Raw genomic sequence first — 21,265 nt, 5'->3', positions numbered from 1 at the left:
TGATGATGATTTTATGGTACTCAGCACCATTTTTATGAGTGTGTTTGCTGAATATAAATATACGGAGCTTGTGAACTGAGTAAAGAAATCTTTTCTTACAAAAACAATTATTGTGACAGTGCACCGTGATACAGAGGTTTGACTATTACAGATACAAATGAAAGTGCCAAGTAGAGGACACTGAAACATGCAAATAATCCTAAAAAGAAACCAATAGCTTCCGCAGTACTATGTACTATGTGGTGTCACAAGGCTTAGGCCTGTCCCACCCCTCATTAAATTGACCAAGACTTATACGAATAATTGTAAGAACAGTTAGAATTATTATGTTCTTTAAGTTTGTATTTGGGTTTTCAGAAATACTGTGGGAAGAAAGTTTATTTATGTTGCAGATAATGTGGAAGATGTTGCCCAACGATCACCACGAAAGTTCGACGTAGCGGCAAGTGGGCAAGGAATAAAATGAATGCTGCAAACTACCGTGAGCCATGGAAGAGCCTGGGCCACGAGGGCGTCGAGCTTCCTAGGTTGTTGTTGGACAACGTCAAAGGAAGAGATACTCTGCTTTCTCTTTGTAAACAGATCGATCGAGTCTTGAAAGGTTCATGTAAAACGTATAGGCGGGTAACAGATTAGGTGGGACCCGATGCCTGTAATACTTCCACAGTTATTAAATGGCAAAACCAATAGTTCATCATTTATATAGATAAAAAGTAGTAAAGGTATAGGAAAGGAAGAGCTGTGGCGTCAGAACGAAAAGTGATACATCGCTCAGCAACAAAGGAGGACGTAAGCAGCGGGCGTTACGTGGTGAAAACAATCAACTGATAAAATAGTAAGTCTGTAATTAAGTATAAAGCCACGTAACACTGCAACTACTACCAAGCACATGAAAACCTTATAAAATAGTCTCCACAGATGAAAACAGTGGATATGCACTTAAAATAAAATTATGGTCGTCTTAATATAAAATACTAATTTTGAAATGATTAGCTAGGTAAAAGGCACTAAGTTTTTAACCATGAAAATAATAAGTTTTTGACAATAAATACTCACCAAGCTTGGCAGGAGAACACACACATAAAAAAGGTTTTACATATGCAAGCTTTCGGAGCCAGTGGCTCCTTCTTCTGGCAGAAGAATTGAAGCAAAAGGATGAGGGATGAAGGTAAAGCATTTGAGAGGTTTAAGAAAAGTAGCCTGGGCTGGGGGAGACTTACTGGATAGGATGAGAAGGAAAGACTGATTGTTGGGAACTGCACTGAATGATATTTGAAAAACTGTTTTTCAAATTTCCTCTGGTGCAGTCTCCAACAATCAGTCCTTCCTTCTCATCCCACCCGGTAAGTCTCCCCTGATCCAGGTTTCTGGTTGACTTTTATGAACTAGACCCCTTTTCCTATACCTCTGAAGTCCTTTGCCTTCAATCCTCCTGCCAGAAGAAGAAGCCACTGGCTCCAAAAGCTTGCATATGTAAAACCTTTTTTATATGTGTGTCCTCCTGCCACTGCTTGATAAGTAGATTTTTTATCTATCCAATTACATTATACATTACATTATAAATTTTAATGCAGATTCATGTGGCTGGCTGACAAATAATGTAAGAAAAAAAAAGAACCATCCAATCAACTGTTAAAATCTCCATAATATCTTAGGGAGAGGTCTTGATACCCTACAAAATTTTTAAATCCATGACATAGTAACTCTTCCAATCACTGCTTAAAACGGAGGTAATGTCTCCAGTCAAACAATTCACTGTCCTCTTATTGTAATATGAACAACTTTTAGTTAAAGAGTGGCATGCTTGTGTAATTACATCACATGCATCACTTTCTGCAGGCCCACCCATGATGTAGGAGAAAGCCATGGGATAAAGAGCAAGGCCCTATATGAAGGTAAGTTAAAATGACTTCATTTTGTCTGAGTGGCCAGATGGAAAGATGCCATGGTAAGGTAGTTGGCCTAACCATCTGAAATTTGTTTTCACTTGATTTCAGCCATTTTCTCCAACATACCCATTACTGTTCTCCTTAGTAGTGATATAGCTGACCACTGGGGGTCCTTACAAAAGTTACTGAATTCTCATCAAAAGCTTGCTTGGATGCTGCATCAAGAACCTGGTTACAGTGGATTCTGACATGCTCTGGTACCCTGCAGTATGAAACGTCTTCGTCTTGCTTCTGCAGAGAGGACAGAGTATTCACAATAAGTGTTATAGAAGGATCTTTGCTGTATACATTTTCTTGGTGCTCTGCAGAGCACTAAAGAGTTGGACCAGATAAGGAAGTTTTCTGTATGGCCATACACCATCTGCTACGAAGCCATCAGGTTTGCACATAAACTGGTACTGAAGATACTGAATTCTGTTTGTGGGTAAATCTTGAGGATGTTGTCTGAGCAAACACTAGAATGAACAGTCAATTAGGTCTCCTTACTTGGAGTTGTCTGTGTAACACTTACATCATTACAACACTTGCGTAAAGTACCAAGTAACATAGGCCGATACATAAAATTTGTCGTATTTAACTTGTTATAGACAAGTAATTTAAAATTTATTCCCAGTCCCATCAACAGCCAAGCTTGTTACTTCCTCCAACATTCTTGGAGAACCTTGATATCTTCTGTGCTGTTCCTTAGGAGTTAAGGAGACCACTCACCAGAAAGCAGAACTGTTCTCTCTCTCTCTCTCGCGTGTGTGTGTGTGTGTGTGTGTGTGTGTGTGTGTGTGTGTGTGTGTGTGTGTATATATATATATATATATATATATATATAAAGTATTTGCAGTCTACCAGAACTTTCTAGCAGAATTCTGTGTTGTTCACTTCTACAACCTTTTTCACCGCTAATCATGTTTGTGAGTTGCGTGCATAGCAGAATTATGCAATACAAAAACTGCAGAAAATGAATTTTTTGTTTCATGAAGATGTTTTATCCTACTGTAAAGTGACACACACACACACACACACACACACACACACACACACTTTTCAAAACAGACAATATGTGTCAGTTCGCATCAAAAATCGAAGGCAAGTTAGTGGTACCGGAAGTTGAAAGAAGACAATAATACAGAATAAGACAATGAACAAAACAGGTTTTAGCTCAGTGTTTAACATGAAAGAAAAGGCCAAAAGAGGACAGGTTAGATAATGTTGAAATAGCTCCAGCAATGCATTCAGTGTAGGGTGCTTGTATTGAAACGAAAATTCATCCAAGAAAAGTAACATCATGACCTGCAATCAAGAGGAGGATACACAAAGACGAATACAGCCTAATACAAAAGGTATTAGGTAAAAGAGGTTTAAAATTATGGAACAGAATTGCTGACCAGTACCTTCAAGCCCCAGGATAAGATGCATGCACCTACTGCAAGGACAATGGGGAGTGTAGCTATGTCAGCTATTACAGCTTCTGAACGAAATGTAAAAAGGGTGAATTTCAGAAAAAAAGTATCATATGGGATGAGAGAATTTTTGGGTCAGTGAACCCTGTCATCAGAATCTTAAAACACAGGATGTGAATACTCATTGAGCAGTATTCAACTTCTAGTCATTTACTTGTATCATAATCACAACAATGTTGTTAAGATAATCTGGATATCACATCAGTGCAATAAGTAAACTTTGAAATACAGATCAGGCAGTTCATTATAAATCAATAATAAATTTTGTGTAGCAGAAGTATTTTACTTCTATGCACAATAGGAAGCCTTGTCAGTTTTAATGATTTCCTTAAGAGTGATTGTAGTGCACATAAATTAACATAGAGTTATGTAAACAGAAGGAGTAAGGGGGAGAAAGGAAAGGAAAGGAATTGGAAGGAACTGACGACATCAGCTGCATCAGAACTTTATGTGGATTCAGCAGCGATGAGTGAAAATGTGTGCTGGACCAGGACTCAAGAGTGTTTGTCGCAGCTCCATGGAATATCTGAGTACACTTCCCATCTGACCCACACTCCCACCCAGCACCAACTATCCTCAGTCTCTATCCATGTCCTCCACTCTCGTTAATTTTAGATACCTGCATGAGGTCAAATGATACTGTGCATCCGCACTGCACGTTATGGATTTGTTGGCCATTGAGGTGAATCAATTATATGAATGCACACACACTCATAAAACTGAAAATGTTGCTAAGCTTTTGGACAATATCCTCCTTCAGAGCTAACTAGTACAGAATATACATAACATTTGGTACTAGCTCTGAAGCAGGACATTGAAAGCTTAGAACATTTTACAGTTTTACTTACGTGCCGTGCAACCACTCAGTGCCTCAGCTACAATCCTTCCATTATTTACATTCAATCCAGAACTTTCAATTACATATTGAAATGTGGTACTAATTCTCATTTGCAGACAGTGGGCTTTTTAGACATCAAATGACAGAAATCTATGAAGAACAATGACTTAAGACAACCAATGAAAGAAAATAACAGAATGTAACATCACAACCAAAACATAAGGAGAGAAGGACTGAAAACACCAATGCAAATTTTCTCTTTCATGATCCACATACAGGTTTCTCAGCATAAAAACTTTGAAAATAAAACTTTTTATATACAATTTGTAACTTCCTTACCCTGAAGAAGAATTAAGGGGGAATTTTATTTAGTCAAATATGGAGACCAACCCAGACATCACATCACTTGAAAATATTCTAAAGCATTGTTATTTGGTCCCACACTGCTATCACATTGCAGCAAATAAACAATACTATCACTTAACAGAAAACTCATCTGCTACGCTTAATTGCGAGCTCACTAATTCACCAGCTTTTCAAATTAAAGATTTTGGTTGCTGGATGATTATGGTTTAACTATCTGTCAATAAGAGGGTCACTGAAGATGGAACAAAAGTTCAAATTGGGAGATTAAAATCAGTTGTGTCCTTTTCAAAAGAATCATTATTGTTTTTTCCTTAAGTGATTTACAGCAACCACAAAAAATCTGAATCTAAATGGCCATATGGAGATTTGAACTTCCAAATGAAAGTTCAAGAGCTGAACCATTCCTCCAACATGATTGCTTTAAGGTTACTTAAACTTTGTGTGGTACGCTCATTTCTTTTTGTCCTGGAAATCAATCTGCAGTGACTGTGACAAAAAAGAAAATCAATAGAAATTATCTTGTTTAGCACAAGATAATTTCTATTGATTTTCTTAAAATAGTTTAGGTTTAATGTCAACACGAAAATGCTCATACCTTGATCCAGGGATTTCTATCTACTGAAGGAGGTGCATAAGGGATAAGATAGAAGGCCTTATAGTAGACTACACAATAAACCCCGATTTTTATTCATTTTCCATAGTTTCACTAAATCATTTCTGATGAACTGCAGGACAGGTCATTGAGTGTCTTGGTTGATTCCCTGTGTTTTTTTTTTTTTTTTTCCCTGTGACTAACCCAGCATTCCCTCTCAAATGATCACTAGAGTACATAAGCATTTATATTTCTTCCCCTTCTTTCTCAGTTTTGTGTGTCCTGTTTGCATTTTGTATACCAGAAATAGTACAACAAATGTAGGATGCCACATTTCTTTAAATAAAAAATAATATTAATAGCATAGGAGGGGTATTTATAGAGGAAAGATAATTAATGGGCATATTTACTAGGACATAACTGTTTTAACAAGGTCTCAATTACTACACAGAATATCTCCTTCCTTCATGTTTATTGACTGATTAATTGCCTATAGTAATCACAACATCAATTTAGTCTCGAACTCATATTTTCTGTTTTTAGTTTCAGTGAAAATCATATTATAGACGTCTTAAAACCATGCTATAAAGCATATGAAAACTTTTCATATAGACTTAGTTTTTGTACATAACTGATCAGTCAATATTGAATTACAAGATTTATAATACAAGAACATCCATATCACAGAGGCATAGGTTGGGCACATGGATAGATAAATAAATAAATAATTTAAAATAGAGACAGATATTAGGACAAAGACAAAAACAGGAAAGGATAGTACTAGCACTAATGGAATGAGAATTAGGTCATTCAGCAACATTTAAAATCAATAATCTCACAGATCATTTTCTTCAGAAAATGTGAAGCAAGATAACTCTTGTAATAATACTTTCCGTACTTCACACACACACACACACACACACACACACACACACACACACACACACACACAGGAATACAAAATAAAAACAATCGTCTAACTCTGAGGGTTACATTATGTCACAACAAACATTTCATACTGGGAACAACAAAAAGAGCTTCCTTTTGCAGGATGCCTGATTTTAAAATCATGGTGTAGCAGTTCTCGCATATAAGATGATAATGCACAGAATGTATCAAATGGCAGCTGTTAAATTCAGTATGCAATATGTAAACACAGTATACTATACAAAATATTATTTTTTACATGAAAAAGCTATAAAAAAACTCTGTTACACAGTTTAATCTGGCGTATTAGGATTTGCTTTAAGCATCTTATTTAAATAAACAGCATGTACTGCCATGAATATAGTACTTGCTAAAATATTTCTTTCAGCACATATTTTCTAAAAGCTCTCAAAAAATCAATTGAAAAATATAGAAATTTGTAATTAACTGTAAACAGAGATTATTACATGCCTCTAAGGACAGTACATATTACAATATTAAGCTGACAGCAATGGAGATGCTGTTTCAAACATGTACTGCTCTGGTACTGCAATGTGTAGATGTGTCTATGAAACAGTTATTGTGAATACTTTCACAATAAGCACTAGAGTCTTCCATGTTTTTAGCATGAGAAATTTAGATAAACAAGTTATTTATCTTATAAGAAGTACTCAGTTGTTTTTTAAGTTAATGTCTGTTAATAGGCAAATGTCATACTCAGTAATAGCAAACTTATGATGTATTTATGTCAACTGAAAATGAGAATAGCAAATAAATGCTGCCAAAATAGTTTGATTCTTCACGAAAATCGTACATTTAGATGGTGACAAAATATCAGATCCTGCATATATACAAAAATATAAGTTACAGACACACTTTAGTGTTTGGATTTATATAAATACTTATGATTACGAAACTTGTCTTTTAGCCACAGTAGCTTATTTACATAGTCTCTTCACACAGCATAACTCAATAAACTCTTGAGTATTAACACATTTAAACTCTCAAAATTAAAGAGCTCAAAACCTGAACTTACTTATAAATTTCACCTTAAAAACTGAGTGTTATTTCTTCGTATAGTTTTTTTTAATAAATAAGGTTCCCTCTGTATGATAGGAAGAGGAGAAAAGTGCATTTGTCAGACATTTGTCGCTACTATAAGCAGCGTTAAAGCCATATAAACAATTAGAAAAAATTACACATCATTACAGTCCTCCTCCACTGCGCTCCACTGAAATCTGTTTCTTTAGACGTTCTCGTTCGTGGTGCTCTTCTTCCATTTCTGCCATTCGAGCAAAACGAGAGTATGTTACATGTCCAGACTTGATAGCAGACATCATCTGTAAAGACATCAAATAATGTCATTGCAGAGCTAATAATACTAAAACAAAGTATTTTCAGAAACCACAGCAAAAATGACTGACTTCTGTTGACTTAGTCTACAGCAAGCAAATTTCACTTCAGAAGTTTTGGAGAGCATCTTTCTCTGTATGTTCACAACATAACATTATGTTTATAAAATTGGGGAAAAAGTGAATGATTATGAAAGAAAATGGAAAGTACATTTTAAAAGAATAAATGAAGACAGATCGTCGAAACAGTTAAGGCTTCATAAGCCCCAAGGAAGAAGAGAATCTGGAAGATGTAGGAAAAGATGTGAACAATTCTGAATTTTAACTCAGAACAGGCAGTCTGCCTAGACCATAACGTATACAGGCAGTAGACACTGTTACTAGCAGTGTTAGTGGTCTTCATACATAAAAATTTCTTTCTTTCACAGTGTGTGTGTGTGTGTGTTTTTTTTTTTTTTTTTTTTTTTTTTTTTTTTTTTTTTTTGTACAAAGACCCACCTGAGAACTTATGCAGCCATTCTCAATTGTAGCCTAAATAAACACAATCATAGAGAATGGCAAATATGTAAGAAAATGCCATCTTTGTTCATGATTAGCTCCACAGCATTTTGAATCCCACAAGTGGGGGTGCCAGTCAACAAAATGTTAATGCACTAGCAAGAGAATGCCTTTGATCCTTTTAAGAAATGGTTTGAGGAGATCAAATAGAGCACACAATTTAAAGCAGTGCACTTTGAGAAAACTTGTAATAGAGTTTTTACAAAAGCAGGAATTTGCACACTTCTTCATAACTTTCTGAGACACTCAAGCTTGTTATGCTCACCAGACTATATTTCACAAAAAAAATTATTAACGCATAACCTAACTTTTAGCATATGAGCTCATTTTATAGAGTAAGACTGTGAGCAAAGAAGTTACAATTGCAATCTGGTGTGTATAGAAGTATGGTGTTTCTGTACTTTGTAGATGTAAGTTATAATATCTAAGAGCACTTACTACATTATAACAGCACACAAACTAGAAATGCGTAACTTCCTGGCAGATTAAAACTGTATGTCGGACCAAGACTCGAACTCGGGACCTTTGCCTTTCATGGGCAACTGTTCTACCATCTGAGCTACCCAAACATGACTCACGACCCGTTCTCACAGCCTCAATGCTGCCAATACCTCATCTCCCACCTTCCAAACTTCATAGAAGTTGTTCTATCTTTTCTTCCAGGAGTGCTAGTTCTGCAAGGTTTGCAAGTTGTCAGTTAATGAGGTCACAGGATGTTATTTTTGAAGAGAAAATTATGCAAATGGAAAGTCCAGTAGTTCCTGTGGATCTTGAGCTCCATCACTGGAAATCTGAAGATTCATCAGAAGAGAAATTAGAACAGAATGAGTTCGATAATTACTATGATTTACAGGATGAAACTGAAGAAAGATTAGAATGATCTGACGATGGAAGAACTGGGCTACAACTGTGTGACCCTTTAATGCTGAAGTGTCCAAAAAGACTTCCAAGACAACATAATGCAGTTAGTGGCCTTTGAGGAACCAGAATCTTATTGTGGGCCATAAATCTGAGTCAATGAGACAAGTGAAAAGCAGTACTCGATCAAGAAATGGTAGCACATCAAGGAAATGGAAGAGTACAATTCCACGTGGTGGATCTATAAACTGAAGACAAATGCTGAATGATAGATTCAAAGCAATATTGGTTGTCAAAGGATTTTCTCAAAAGAAAGGGATTAATTATGAACAAACTTTCAGCATAGTGGAAAAGATGTTGTACTCTAGCACATTACTCAACATTGCAGCCAAAGAGAAGATGAATGTTGCACAAATAGATGTGACTACTGCCTTTCTTTACGGGGACCTGAAGGAAGTGATATTTACTGCACAACCTGAAGGTTATAATGAAGGTTCTAGACAAGTATGTCAATTAATGAAAAGCTTACATGGCCTGAAATAGTCACCCCGATGCTGGAATGAGAGATTCACTAATTTTATGATGGAATTAAGATTCACGAGAAGTGGAGCTAATCCTTGCCTCTTTATGAGACAGAAAGCTTCTTACAAGATTTTCTTCATACTTTATGCTGAGGATAGATTGATTGTGACAAACAATGATAATGAATCTAAAGAATTTATTGAAGATCTTGAAAGAGAATTCAAAATTAAATCAAAGCCAGCATCATATTTCTTTTAACACTTGGAAATTGTTAGAAAAGAAGATGGGTCCATTCAAGTCAGTAAGACACACTACATCAAGAAAGTTTTAGAGCACTTTGGCATGAGTAAGTGTAGAGTTGTAACAACTCCAATTATCAAGGACAACAGCACGGAAGGGAACACATCAATACTGAATACCTTTGCAGACAAGTAGTTGGGTCCTTGATGTACCTAATGTGTGGGACAAGACCAAACATAGCATATTCTGTTGGAGTAGTATCTAGACGTCTTGAAAATACAACATAACGTGATGTAATGAAGGTAAAAAGAATTTTTTGCTATTTGAAAGGCAAATATGACTATGGACTTATTTACAAAAGTGATGAAGACAAAAGGCATTCTTGAATGTTATAGTGATGTCGATCATGGAGGTGATTTAGGGACTGGACGATCTACCTTAGGTGTTCTCTGGCTGTACTTCCATGCACCTGTCAGTTGGATGAATCAGTGACAAACTTCAGTTGCAATCTCTACTACAGAAGCTGAAGTTGTTGCAGCTAGTGAAGCAGCATGAGAAATGGTCCAGACTCAACTTTGCCGCTTAAAGGATTCAAACCTTGCCTACGAGTGGACAATGAAGCTGCTGTTTGACTTGCACAGAATCCTGAATTTCACCGACTGACAAAACATATTCATCTCACACACTTCTCTGTTCAAGAATTAGTTCCATTTGGTGAAATTACCATTTCAAGAGTAGATATAGAAAATCACTTTGCAGTTTTATTAACAAAACCGTTATTTGCTGCCCGACTAAGACAGTTGTGCAAAAATATGAGAGTGTGTAAGTTATTAAATAAGGGAGAGCATTTAAGTTTTGTGTCATGAACAGTTTTATTTAATAACTTCACTGACATTTAAATATCTCTATCTTACCACACATGGATTGTTTTGCATTCTTTGCCACAATGTAAACTACCATTGTAAAGCATTATTCTGTAGACTTCTAATAAACCAGTGTGCTTTTTTTTTTTTACCTACAAATGACTTGAGTCATTCTTATATAACCAAACATGTCTCATCTTGAGGTGGGGGTGAGGGATCAAGTGTCAAGTCCTGGTGCTGCGTGCCCATTCTGCCCACAGGCTGTACCACTCTCAGATGAGTGCATTCTTGACAAAGATGGATCTGGATGATACTTTTCTTATAGTCAGTTTTGATGTCACAATTCTTTTCGCATGGATGTCACTAGAAGTCTCTCTGGTACAGTTTGAGGATAATTTGGGTATGGACACAATCAAACTGTTGACATGTGCTTACCACAACTAACTTCCAATGATGTGGGACGCTCTATGAATAAATCAACAGTGTCACCATATAATTGCTTCCAGCTTCATGAACTGCAAACTTATATATAAAATACTTTCAAGAAACAGATATTGAAACCAGAACTATTTTACAGATATGTGGAAAATATTATTATGGTTGGATGTGGGATAAAGAAATCCTACAGGAATTCCTGTAGGTGCAGTATGGAGTGTGTAAGTAGTAGTCCACAAAGACAGGTATGCAGTGGCAGAGCACAGTATCAACAAAGTGCGCAGGCTTGAATTTGAACAGCCAGACGTGATGTGTCATGCCAATAAGTCCTGGGCCTATGACAGACAGGGTAGCCAACATCAGGACTTGACACATCGAGGTCCCCCACCTACCACCACTTGGTATGACATACTTCCAGAGGGGTATAGTTAGACTGCCCATCAATCCAACAACACATGAGGATATTGTCCAGTAGCTGTCAAAGATCACACACCCCAGGAATCTGACCCTCTGTATGAAGATGATGAGTGGAAAACTCTCAGAAATCTTGCTTCCAGATAACACTGTCACTTGACTGATAACTGAGAAGATTCCACCAGTTATTATTCTTGTCTTAATTATGAGGTCTCACTAATGTTAATTATTTGGATTTTGTTGTAATAAATATCTTCTAATTTTCACAGTCATTTTATTAATTTTGTTATTCAACTCACTCTACTAGTTTATGTTCACATTCTGTCCATAAACCCAAATTGTCTCACAAGTTACAAAACCTCCAGTCCACTAACCCAAACATAAGACTGCCAATTAGTAGCTTTCTGGGGTTTTGCATTTTTTACAAACTATTGGAAATCTAATTATTAATCATACCCTTTTTGTGGTATTCATGTACACAGCAAGGGAAAGATGACAGTACTTTGCATCTGCCCTTACCTCACCTGTCTTATCGGAAACCCATTATTCTCGGACAAAATATATGTTACAGACAATGCAATTATTTTATATTATATCTTAAATATCAGTTTTCTTCAGAAATTCCTTCTATAAGATTAAGTTTCCTAATCCTGTCATTTGCTCTTCAAGCTGACTTGGTGGTGGTCTCAGACACTCCATAAACATATAAATGTCAGCTTATACATTCAAGTCATACAGACATACGAAGCATAGACACACATGCCAAAAAAATAACTTGCCACAAAACCTGAAAAAAATCTGACATACTAGTTAAACAGACAGATTAAGAATGAAAAACATACTACTTGCACTACAAAATAAATATTTAAAAAATGTGGTGCAAAATGCAGGAAGGAAAAGGTGAATCCAATTGTTTCTTTTGCCTTGCTTTACAATTTCTACCTCTTTGATCAAGTAATATTACATGTTCTGGAATCATCTACAAATTTTGCATGCTTGTTTGCCTAACCCTGATTTAACAGTTTTCACTGCACAACAAAACATTTCCAACTGTGATATTATTTCTGCTGGGGTATGTGGCACCTTAGATGAAAAATAAAATGTCGTATTGCCCTTGGAGAGGAGTGCCATCACACACTCTTAACCAGGTTTACAAATTAACAAAATGATGATGATGAAAGGTGCATTAATGAAAATGATTTAAAAACGAGTATCAATAATATTTCTCAGGGAGTCACACCTAGTGATACGTGGCTGGCGACCACGGGGCCCCGAGCTGAGTCCTGGCATTGCTTCCACTTACTTATGCCAGGCTCCTCACTTTTATCTTTCCTATCTGGCCACCCTCGGCCAGCTCTTGTTCTTTTCCGACCCTGACGCTATTAGGTTTCGAGGGCTAGGGGTCTTTCATTTTCCAACCCATACTTCTCATGCAGCGTCTGACCCGGAGGGGGCGGCTGCAAAAGGCACCTGTATCCCATGTTAGGGGCGGCCTCCAGACCTGCGGAAGGCAATGGAATACCACCGCAGATTATCTTCCCTGCATAATGCAGTCTCCATTTTATGCATAAAAAATGGCTTCCTCTCATGTTAAGTCAGTGTCCGGAGGTAAAATAGTCCCCCATTTGGATCTCCGGGGGGGACAACTTGAAAGGAGGCAAAAAATTAAAACGAGAATTGGTACCTGGAATGTCAGAACTCTGCTACAAGCAGGAAAACTAGAAAACCTTAAAAGAGAGATGGAAAAGAATCATATGGACCTCGTAGGAGTTGCTGAGGTAAGATGGAATGGACATGGAGAGTTGCAGTCAGATGAATATGTATTCTACTACTCAGGAGGAGAAGTAAAAGGAATTAATGTAGTAGGAATGATTATGACAAAGGAATTGGCTAAATGTGTGGAATATGTAGACTATGCAAATGACCGGGTTATTGGTGTAAGGCTGAAAGGAGCACAAAAAGATTTACTGGTTGTCCAGGTGTATATGCCAACTTCAGAACATGATGACCAAATTGTAGAGGAAACGTACAATGTAACAGAGAGAATAATGGACGAAAATAAAAAATGCTGCAAAATAGTAATGGGAGACTGGAACGCCATTGTGGGAGAAGGGAAAGAGGGAAACATAATAGGCAGTCATGGTCTTGGAAAGAGAAATGACAGAGGTGAATGGTTAATTGACTTCTGCAGGGAAAGGCAGCTGATAGCAGCAAACACATGGTTCAAGAACCATAAGAGGAGGCTCTACACTTGGAAATCACCAGGGGATAAATACAGAAACCAAATTGATTTTATACTGGTAGAAGAAAGATACAGGAATGGAATCAAGAAGGTGCACACATTACCAGGTGCAGATATTAATAGTGACCACAACTTACTTATGGCAGAAATAGAAATAAGAATGAAAAAACTGGAAAAGGCGACAATGGTGAAGAAGTGGGATTTAGAGAAGATAAGGTCCAACAAAGAACAAATTACAGAAATGCTGTCTTGGGACTTTCTAAACATATTACGAGACAAAGAAGCACCTGATAATGCCAACGAGTACTGGAATATGCTGAAAGAAGGAATCATTAAAGCAGGACAGCAAAATATAGGATATGTAAAAGGGAAAAGGTAAAAAAAACGTGGGTCACACAAGAAATAATTTCCAAGATGGAGGAGAGAAGAAAATTGAAAAACACGAACACTGAAGATGCAAGAAAGATATACCGAAGGTTAAATAACGAACTGCGAAGAGAAACAGAGCAGGCTAGGAAACAATGGCTAAAAGAGGAATGTGATGAAATTGAAGAACTGGACAGGAAGGGAAGATACGACTTACTATACAACAGAGTAAAGACTATGACATGGGAACAAAACAGAGCAGGAAGTGCTACTATGGAAATTTTGAGTAAAGACGAAGAGGCAGTGTACAAAGATCGTGACGATTTCCTCCAGAGATGGGAAGAAAATATAAAAGAGCTATATGACACAAATAGCAAACAAGAAACTCTGGAACTTGAATCACACAACAGTGTAAGTGATGAAGAGAAAGGACCGACCATCATAATGGAAGAAGTAAAGTCTGCCATTGCTGCAATGAAAAATGGCAAAGCAGTAGGTACAGATACAATACCGGGAGAAATACTAAAATGCTTGAACCACAATGGAATAAGAGAAATATTGAGGTTATGTAATAAAATATATGACAGTGGTGAATGGCCTGAGGACTTTTTGACAACAGTAATGATTCCATTACCGAAAAAACAAGGAACCAAGAAATGCAGCGAGCACAGGACAATCAGCCTCATTTCACATGCAGCCAAAGTGATGTTAAGAATAATTAATAAAAGACTTGAAAAAGTAATAGAGGAGAATCTCGGCGAGGAGCAGTTTGGCTTTAGACGGAATACGGGCACCAGAGATGCAATAGGGCTCCTACGAATCTTGGGAGAAAGGTTTATTGAAAAAGGAAGAGACCTATGTATGTGCTTCATCGATTTAGAAAAGGCATTTGACAATGTGGTTTGGGACAAGTTGGCGACTATTATGAGGGAAAAGAGAGTGGACTGGAAAACCAGAAGACTTATAAACTCATTATACCTTAATCATAAAGTTTCAGTTAAAGTGAGAGGAGAAAGTACAAACTGGATCAGACTAGGGAAAGGAGTAAGACAAGGATGCTGTTTATCACCTACTCTTTTCAACCTGTACTTGGAAAATATGATTGACCAATGCTCATTAGATGACAAAGGAGTAGAAATTGGAGGAAGAAGAGTAGGGTGCTTGAGATTTGCTGATGACATGGTCCTTCTAGCCACAGGGGAAAAAGAATTACAGGATTTGGTGGACACCATTGCAACTAACGGAAAAACATATGGAATGAAAATTAACATAAATAAAACAAAAGTATTGGCAATAGGAGGAAATAAGGAAATAAAAATTGTGCTGAATGGAGAAACACTAGAACAGGTGCAAAATTTTAAGTATCTTGGAAGCAGGATAGACACCGACTGGAAGTGCACCACAGAAATTAAAACAAGGATAGCAATGGCAAAAGAGGCGTTTTATAAGAAAAGGAGAATCTTCTGCAGCGGTCTGGACAGAGAACTCAGAAAGAGACTCATAAAATGTCTTGTATGGAGTGTTCTTCTATATGGCGCTGAAACATGGACTATGAGGAAAAAAGACAGAGAAAGGCTGGAGGCTTTTGAGATCTGGACATGGCGGAAGATGGAAAGAGTAAGTTGGATAGACAGAGTAAAAAATGAAGAGGTACTGAGAAGAGTGGGAGAGAAAAGACAGTTACTAGATGTAATAAAGACAAGAAAAAGAAATTGGATTGGGCATATATTAAGAAAGAATGACGGACTGATAAAAACAGTTTTAGAAGGTTATGTAGAAGGGAAAAGGAAGCGAGGAAGGAAGAGATTCCAGATACTGGATGACATGATGGACGGTACAACATACAGCAGCCTTAAGAAGGAAGCAATGGATCGCAGAAAATGGAGAGGCAAAGGACCTGCTAATATAGCAAATAACTGATGATGATGATGATGATGATGATCAATAAATAATGTAGTTCACTGATCATATTATTGGCCAATTCTGTATCTGGTGAAGTATTGTAAATAACATTTGTTGTGAGTCAAAGAAGTACCAAGAACACCAACACAGCAAAACAACATTAAGAGGGTGGTGCATATGAAAAGATATGGGTATGTTATGGAAGAAAATTCAAGTTTCTCATGAAGGCTAGTTTCTTGAGTCAAAGATTTATGGTGATTCTCTTCAGTATGCCTTCTTTAAATAATAGTCACAAGAGTAACGTAATCACTATTTTGATGAATTTATTATAAGCTGACAGGGAATGACGGGACGTCCGATGCGCTAAACTCTTTCTTGTAAATAGTGTGCAGGTAAGTAAGCTGATTACTCTACTTAAATTTGCTTTCATCACTAATATATCATATATGATGTTACATTTTCTTTTCCCTAGACTCTTGACATTAAAAAATATTTAATTTCTATTCCCTCATCTGCTCTTCTTCTTTTTTAGATTTATGTGAAGATGCAACTCTAATATCTTGAAACTGTTAGATCTATTAAAAGGATCATACAACAGCTGTTTGCAGTTTTTTTCAAGAATGCTTTTTGTGGATGTCTGATTCTGATTGTATTCATTGGCCACCTCAGCTACCAATACAACAGACATCAACTGGCAATGAGTCTTATTCTTTTGTGGCAGTGACCTGCAAATTATCAGTAACATTTTTATAGTGTTAGTGTGTGGCACACCTGCTTGTCCCAAGTGTTTTTGATTCTTGTATGCAATGGCAACTTATTCAGTTTCAACAAATTTCCTCCTTGCTCACTGCTGTTGGCAGACTGATGAAAGCACAATAACTTCCACAAAAACTACAATGACTGGCTCTTACATTGCCGGTGGCCAGGTGTTGTAGCCTCCTTTATCCAGCCAGTCACTTTACACACAACGAGAGGAATCCATGAAGTATCGCACACAACTAGAAAAATGCTTCACTGCGTAGAATATCTCAGATGAATCACAACATTCTTTCTTCTTTTCATGGGTGTGAGAGCATATTTGCAGACTGTATTGATCGTTGTTCCCTCAGAGCCTCAAAGCCTACACTATGAGGGCATTGTTAGCAAGCTCAATGATTTCTTCAAAACACAGATTCATGTAGCTGCTACTCATTTCAAATTTTTTTGTATGCATCATCATAATAATTAGTCTTACAAGGGGTGGATTTCTGACTCGAGGGCATGACTAGGAAATGTAAATTTAACTGCTCTTGTGGAGCGTCATTTCAGGATGAAATGCTTTGTGATGACATTATTCAAAACCTTGCTGATAACAGAACATGGACTGAGATGATACAGCATTGCAAGCATGGTCTCAATGAAGTGCTTCAAAAACACTCTTCAGAATAGCTTAATTTTACTGCATTTTCCTAATGAACAGAAAGTAGTCTTGACTCTCAGATCATTGCAACAACACCTATTAAAACTATTACATAAAGGACATTGGGGAATTGTTACAACAAAGCAACTAGTGTGCCTGTATTGTACATGACTCAGGATGGAGAAGCAAATAAAAATACAATTGCCCACTGCCACACATGCACGGATAATCAGGCAGCACTGTGCCAAGAATTTTTCCAATTGGCTAGATGTGATGGTCCTTTTTTGGAATACAAGATGGCTCATTGTCGTCAATGTATAAAGAAAATAATCTTTTGCCATTCTAATGCATTTGACTATTAGTGCTAGCACTATCAAAGGACTCACTTTTGTCTTTTGCTTAGGTTTTGCACAAACAATAGTTTTGGACAATGGCCCATACTCTTCTTCATTCATCAGAGTTTCCACAGTTCTACCAACTGAAAAGAATACAACATAGTTGAATGGCACCATTCTCTCCTCAATCAAACAGTGGAGCCACTGTTTTGTTCGCACTTTCAAGATTTTGATGCCTAAACTTCATGCTTTGCATTTGAGGGACAATGCAATGTTGTTGTCTCTTAGCACCTATCACTATACCTGTTCACAATGCTTTGCCAGCAGTATTCTTACTTGTCAACACCACCAAACATTGCTGCATCTCTTTCACCCTCACCACTCTCTTTCTGATTCTTGTCACTCAGACATCTGGCTGTGCTCATAATTATACCCTCACGTCTCATTACGGCATGGCACCAAAACCAACTGTGTTTCCATGATTGTAGTGATACTTCCAAAGATTTGCATTTTTTAGACACTCTGCATGCAACCCAGCTTGCTGTGAGCATCCCTTGCCATTGCTTGCCATCTGGATGCATAGGTCTTCCGGCAATTCTGCCGTAAAGGTCAACTCCTGTGTGCCTTAGCAGCTGCTGCCGCCACACCTACCACCCACCATTCACTGCAAATTGCTATCATGGTCATCGAGCCTACACCAGTTGTACAGCCATCTGCACGCAGCAGCCCCCGCACTGCACCATCCTGTTCTGTTGGCTGGACATCCTACTTACGGTTTTCCGGGCAGATGTTCCTGATGGTTGGCAAGACAAATGTCGGGACACAGATTGGTTGGTACCATCTGCCACAGCCAATCCCTTTAGCACCACCATGGCACAGACCCTCCTCCATCATCGCCCGCACTCCCATTATACAATGACAGTGAACAATTATTTTTTTTTGGTGGTGGTGGTGGTGGTGGGGGGGGCAGAGGGAGAAGGCGGGGTATGCGTTATTGACGACATCTTCATTAACTGCACCTGGTGCGCTGCTCACAGCTATGCAAGAGATGGCATTTTTAAATCTCCTGCCATGGCCCCCCCATTAGACCGAGCTCAATATCTGTCGCTCGCTGATCTCTGAAGGGTGGCCCCACACTACATCCCATCAGAGAACCCAAAGTTGAAATGGCCTCACTGCATGTAACTATGATTGGACAATGCACCCTTTTAAACAGCTGCAACTCAGAGTTCAGCCTCAGATGCACTGCATCTATAAGCTTATCAATATTAATGTGAAAGACTGTGGTGAGGACAATACCTCATAGCACAACACTTCGAAGTATTACTGATACTCAGACTTATGTATGTTCATCAGTATTCAAGACTACTTGGTTCTTCCAACAACATTAATATAACTCAGCACCACAGAAGAACCTACAACATTCAAGGTTATGTATAACTCTTTCTTAAGTGTACATAGTGTAAATATGTTATCTTTTTGTAGATGTCTTACTGTATTTCTTTGTCACCTCAACTACTGAAACAACCATCTTCATCTTTGATAACTTTGGCTTTATCAAAATTTCCTGCACCACTCGCGCAGCCCACCCTTTTACATAAAATTTCAACCATACATCAGACTCATCCTATAGTTAATGTTCACTGCATTACGCCTCTCTGCTTTGCAGGAACTGAATAAGTGAAGGCAATCCACATTCCATGGGAGAGTCAGCAGTAATAGCTACATTTACCCACTTGCGGTCAAGGAGAAAATTAAGAATTGGTTGCAGGGGAAATAGTAATGGCAGATAGGACTCCTTTCATGCAGTACAATCTCCACTTTCTGTTACGTCACCAGTGACATGGAAGTTCTATCTGGAAAAAAACCCTAATTTATTAAAAGGCTATACTAATCCCACAAATAAATGAGGCCAGACCTGCACTGACACAACACACTTAAATAAATCAGATCTCAGTACAGAAATTTCTATTATATGTTGTAATGAAGATTTATTTCTTTTGCTTCTTCTTATTTTGTTCTACACCTTCAGTTCAGTTCTGTTTGAAATCAAAGTGCTTCCAAAGAAGGAGGACCTTCAAGATATGGCACAGCCAGTGGCAATAACACTTGACAAGTGAAACTGCTACTGTCCAGATTACTGGGTAGGAGAACCAGAGTTGATTGTGCATTATACTCAATGGCAACCCATACCAGCATCCCAGGTCGATGACTAAGACTAATGCAATATGGCAACGTTCATTTTCCTCAGAGCCTCCAAACATGGATATGTCATTTGTGATACTGTACACACAACCAGGACTCATGTGGCAAGATGATGCAGAGGTGCTCCTGTGTCCATTGATGTTAGTCACACTACTGCTGACACACCTCTCTCTGCTGCCACGTCAAGAGAAACCAGTCACGTCAAAAGAAACCCTACTGATCTCTATGGTGTTCCACATGTTGTCACACTGTCCATGTGCACACTTCATTTTGTGACAAGATACATGACATAGCTGTAGAATCGTGATATATTTTGTGACACTGGTGGGCCACAGCTCGTAAGAGCTACTAATAAATAATTCTTTATTACACCCGGATTCAATCTCTAAATCATCAGGTACCTTTAAGTCATGTAAGCTATTTGGAATTGCTTTAAGATAGTTGATAATGATGTGAAGACTGAGACCATTTGTAATAAAGAAGTATTTGTTAGCAGCTGTCGGTGGTTGAACTATGACTTTTCTGAAAGTAGAATCCTGCACGAACAACATATTGGTCGATTCGAGTGCTAGTCAGATGGGGCCATTAGATCCTTCATGCTATTGAGTACAGCCCTCATAAATCTACCAATGCCATATTTGTGTGACAGTCTCCTGCCAGTGATGAATACTGGCACACATTTCTCTTTCCTACCCAAAACATAACACAATGTTTTTGCAAATGACCAATGTTCAAACGTAATGTAATTGGATAGCAGTTTGCTTGCATAAATAGTTGGCAACATTAAAATGCAATTTTCAAATGAGAAACTCGCTGTGTATCCTTTTTTATATGAAGAATGTATACAACAGCTGTACTCCTACCTACACTATGCGGATGTGTTGAAATGCACTGGCATATCCAAGCATGTAGTACACTTCATGACAGTTTGACTTTTATTGCGTGGTGCCTTCATGATGTTTCACTTTAATGGGCAGCAGTGCAACTAAAAGATTGTTTTCTTTATTTCTCTTTTCATTCAGATTCTGACATGCTGCATTTTGCTGGAATTATTTGGGGCATTGCTTACCATCTAACACTGGAAAGACCAGGTTGGAATAACAGTTATGGAAAGGACAGATTGCTAATCACCATGAAGATGACATGTTGAGTCACAGACAGGTGTAATGAAAAACTGTTACACACTGAGCTTTCAGCCAAAGTATTCTTCAGAAAATAGAAACACACACATTTACACAAGCAGGCATACCTCATGCATGCATCACTGCCATGTCTGGCCACTCTGGCGAGAGCTGCTGGAGACAGTGGTCATATGTGTATGAGGTGTACTATATATATATATATATATATATATATATATATATATATATATATATATATATATATATATAGAGAGAGAGAGAGAGAGAGAGAGAGAGAGAGAGAGAGAGAGAGTGTGTGTGTGTGTG

The 21,265-nt window shown here is 37.7% G+C and overlaps 1 protein-coding gene across 2 annotated transcripts in view; it reads right to left on the bottom strand.

Moving 5' to 3' along the window:
• Window positions 1-5,654: 5,654 nt before the first annotated feature.
• LOC124612310 (glycerol-3-phosphate dehydrogenase, mitochondrial) overlaps window positions 5,655-21,265 on the bottom strand; it is a 54,930-nt gene continuing 39,319 nt past the window's right edge. For both annotated transcript variants that reach the window (XM_047140433.1, XM_047140432.1), the window contains exon 13: window positions 5,655-7,466. In XM_047140433.1, the coding sequence (XP_046996389.1) occupies window positions 7,332-7,466 (135 nt within the window). In that variant the 3' untranslated portion in view covers window positions 5,655-7,331. The remainder of the gene's footprint in view (window positions 7,467-21,265) is intronic.

Source organism: Schistocerca americana, chromosome 4 (genome assembly GCF_021461395.2).
Source record: "Schistocerca americana isolate TAMUIC-IGC-003095 chromosome 4, iqSchAmer2.1, whole genome shotgun sequence".
NCBI classification, from domain to species: Eukaryota; Metazoa; Arthropoda; class Insecta; order Orthoptera; family Acrididae; genus Schistocerca; species Schistocerca americana.
This window is presented reverse-complemented; position numbering and strand designations above follow the sequence as displayed.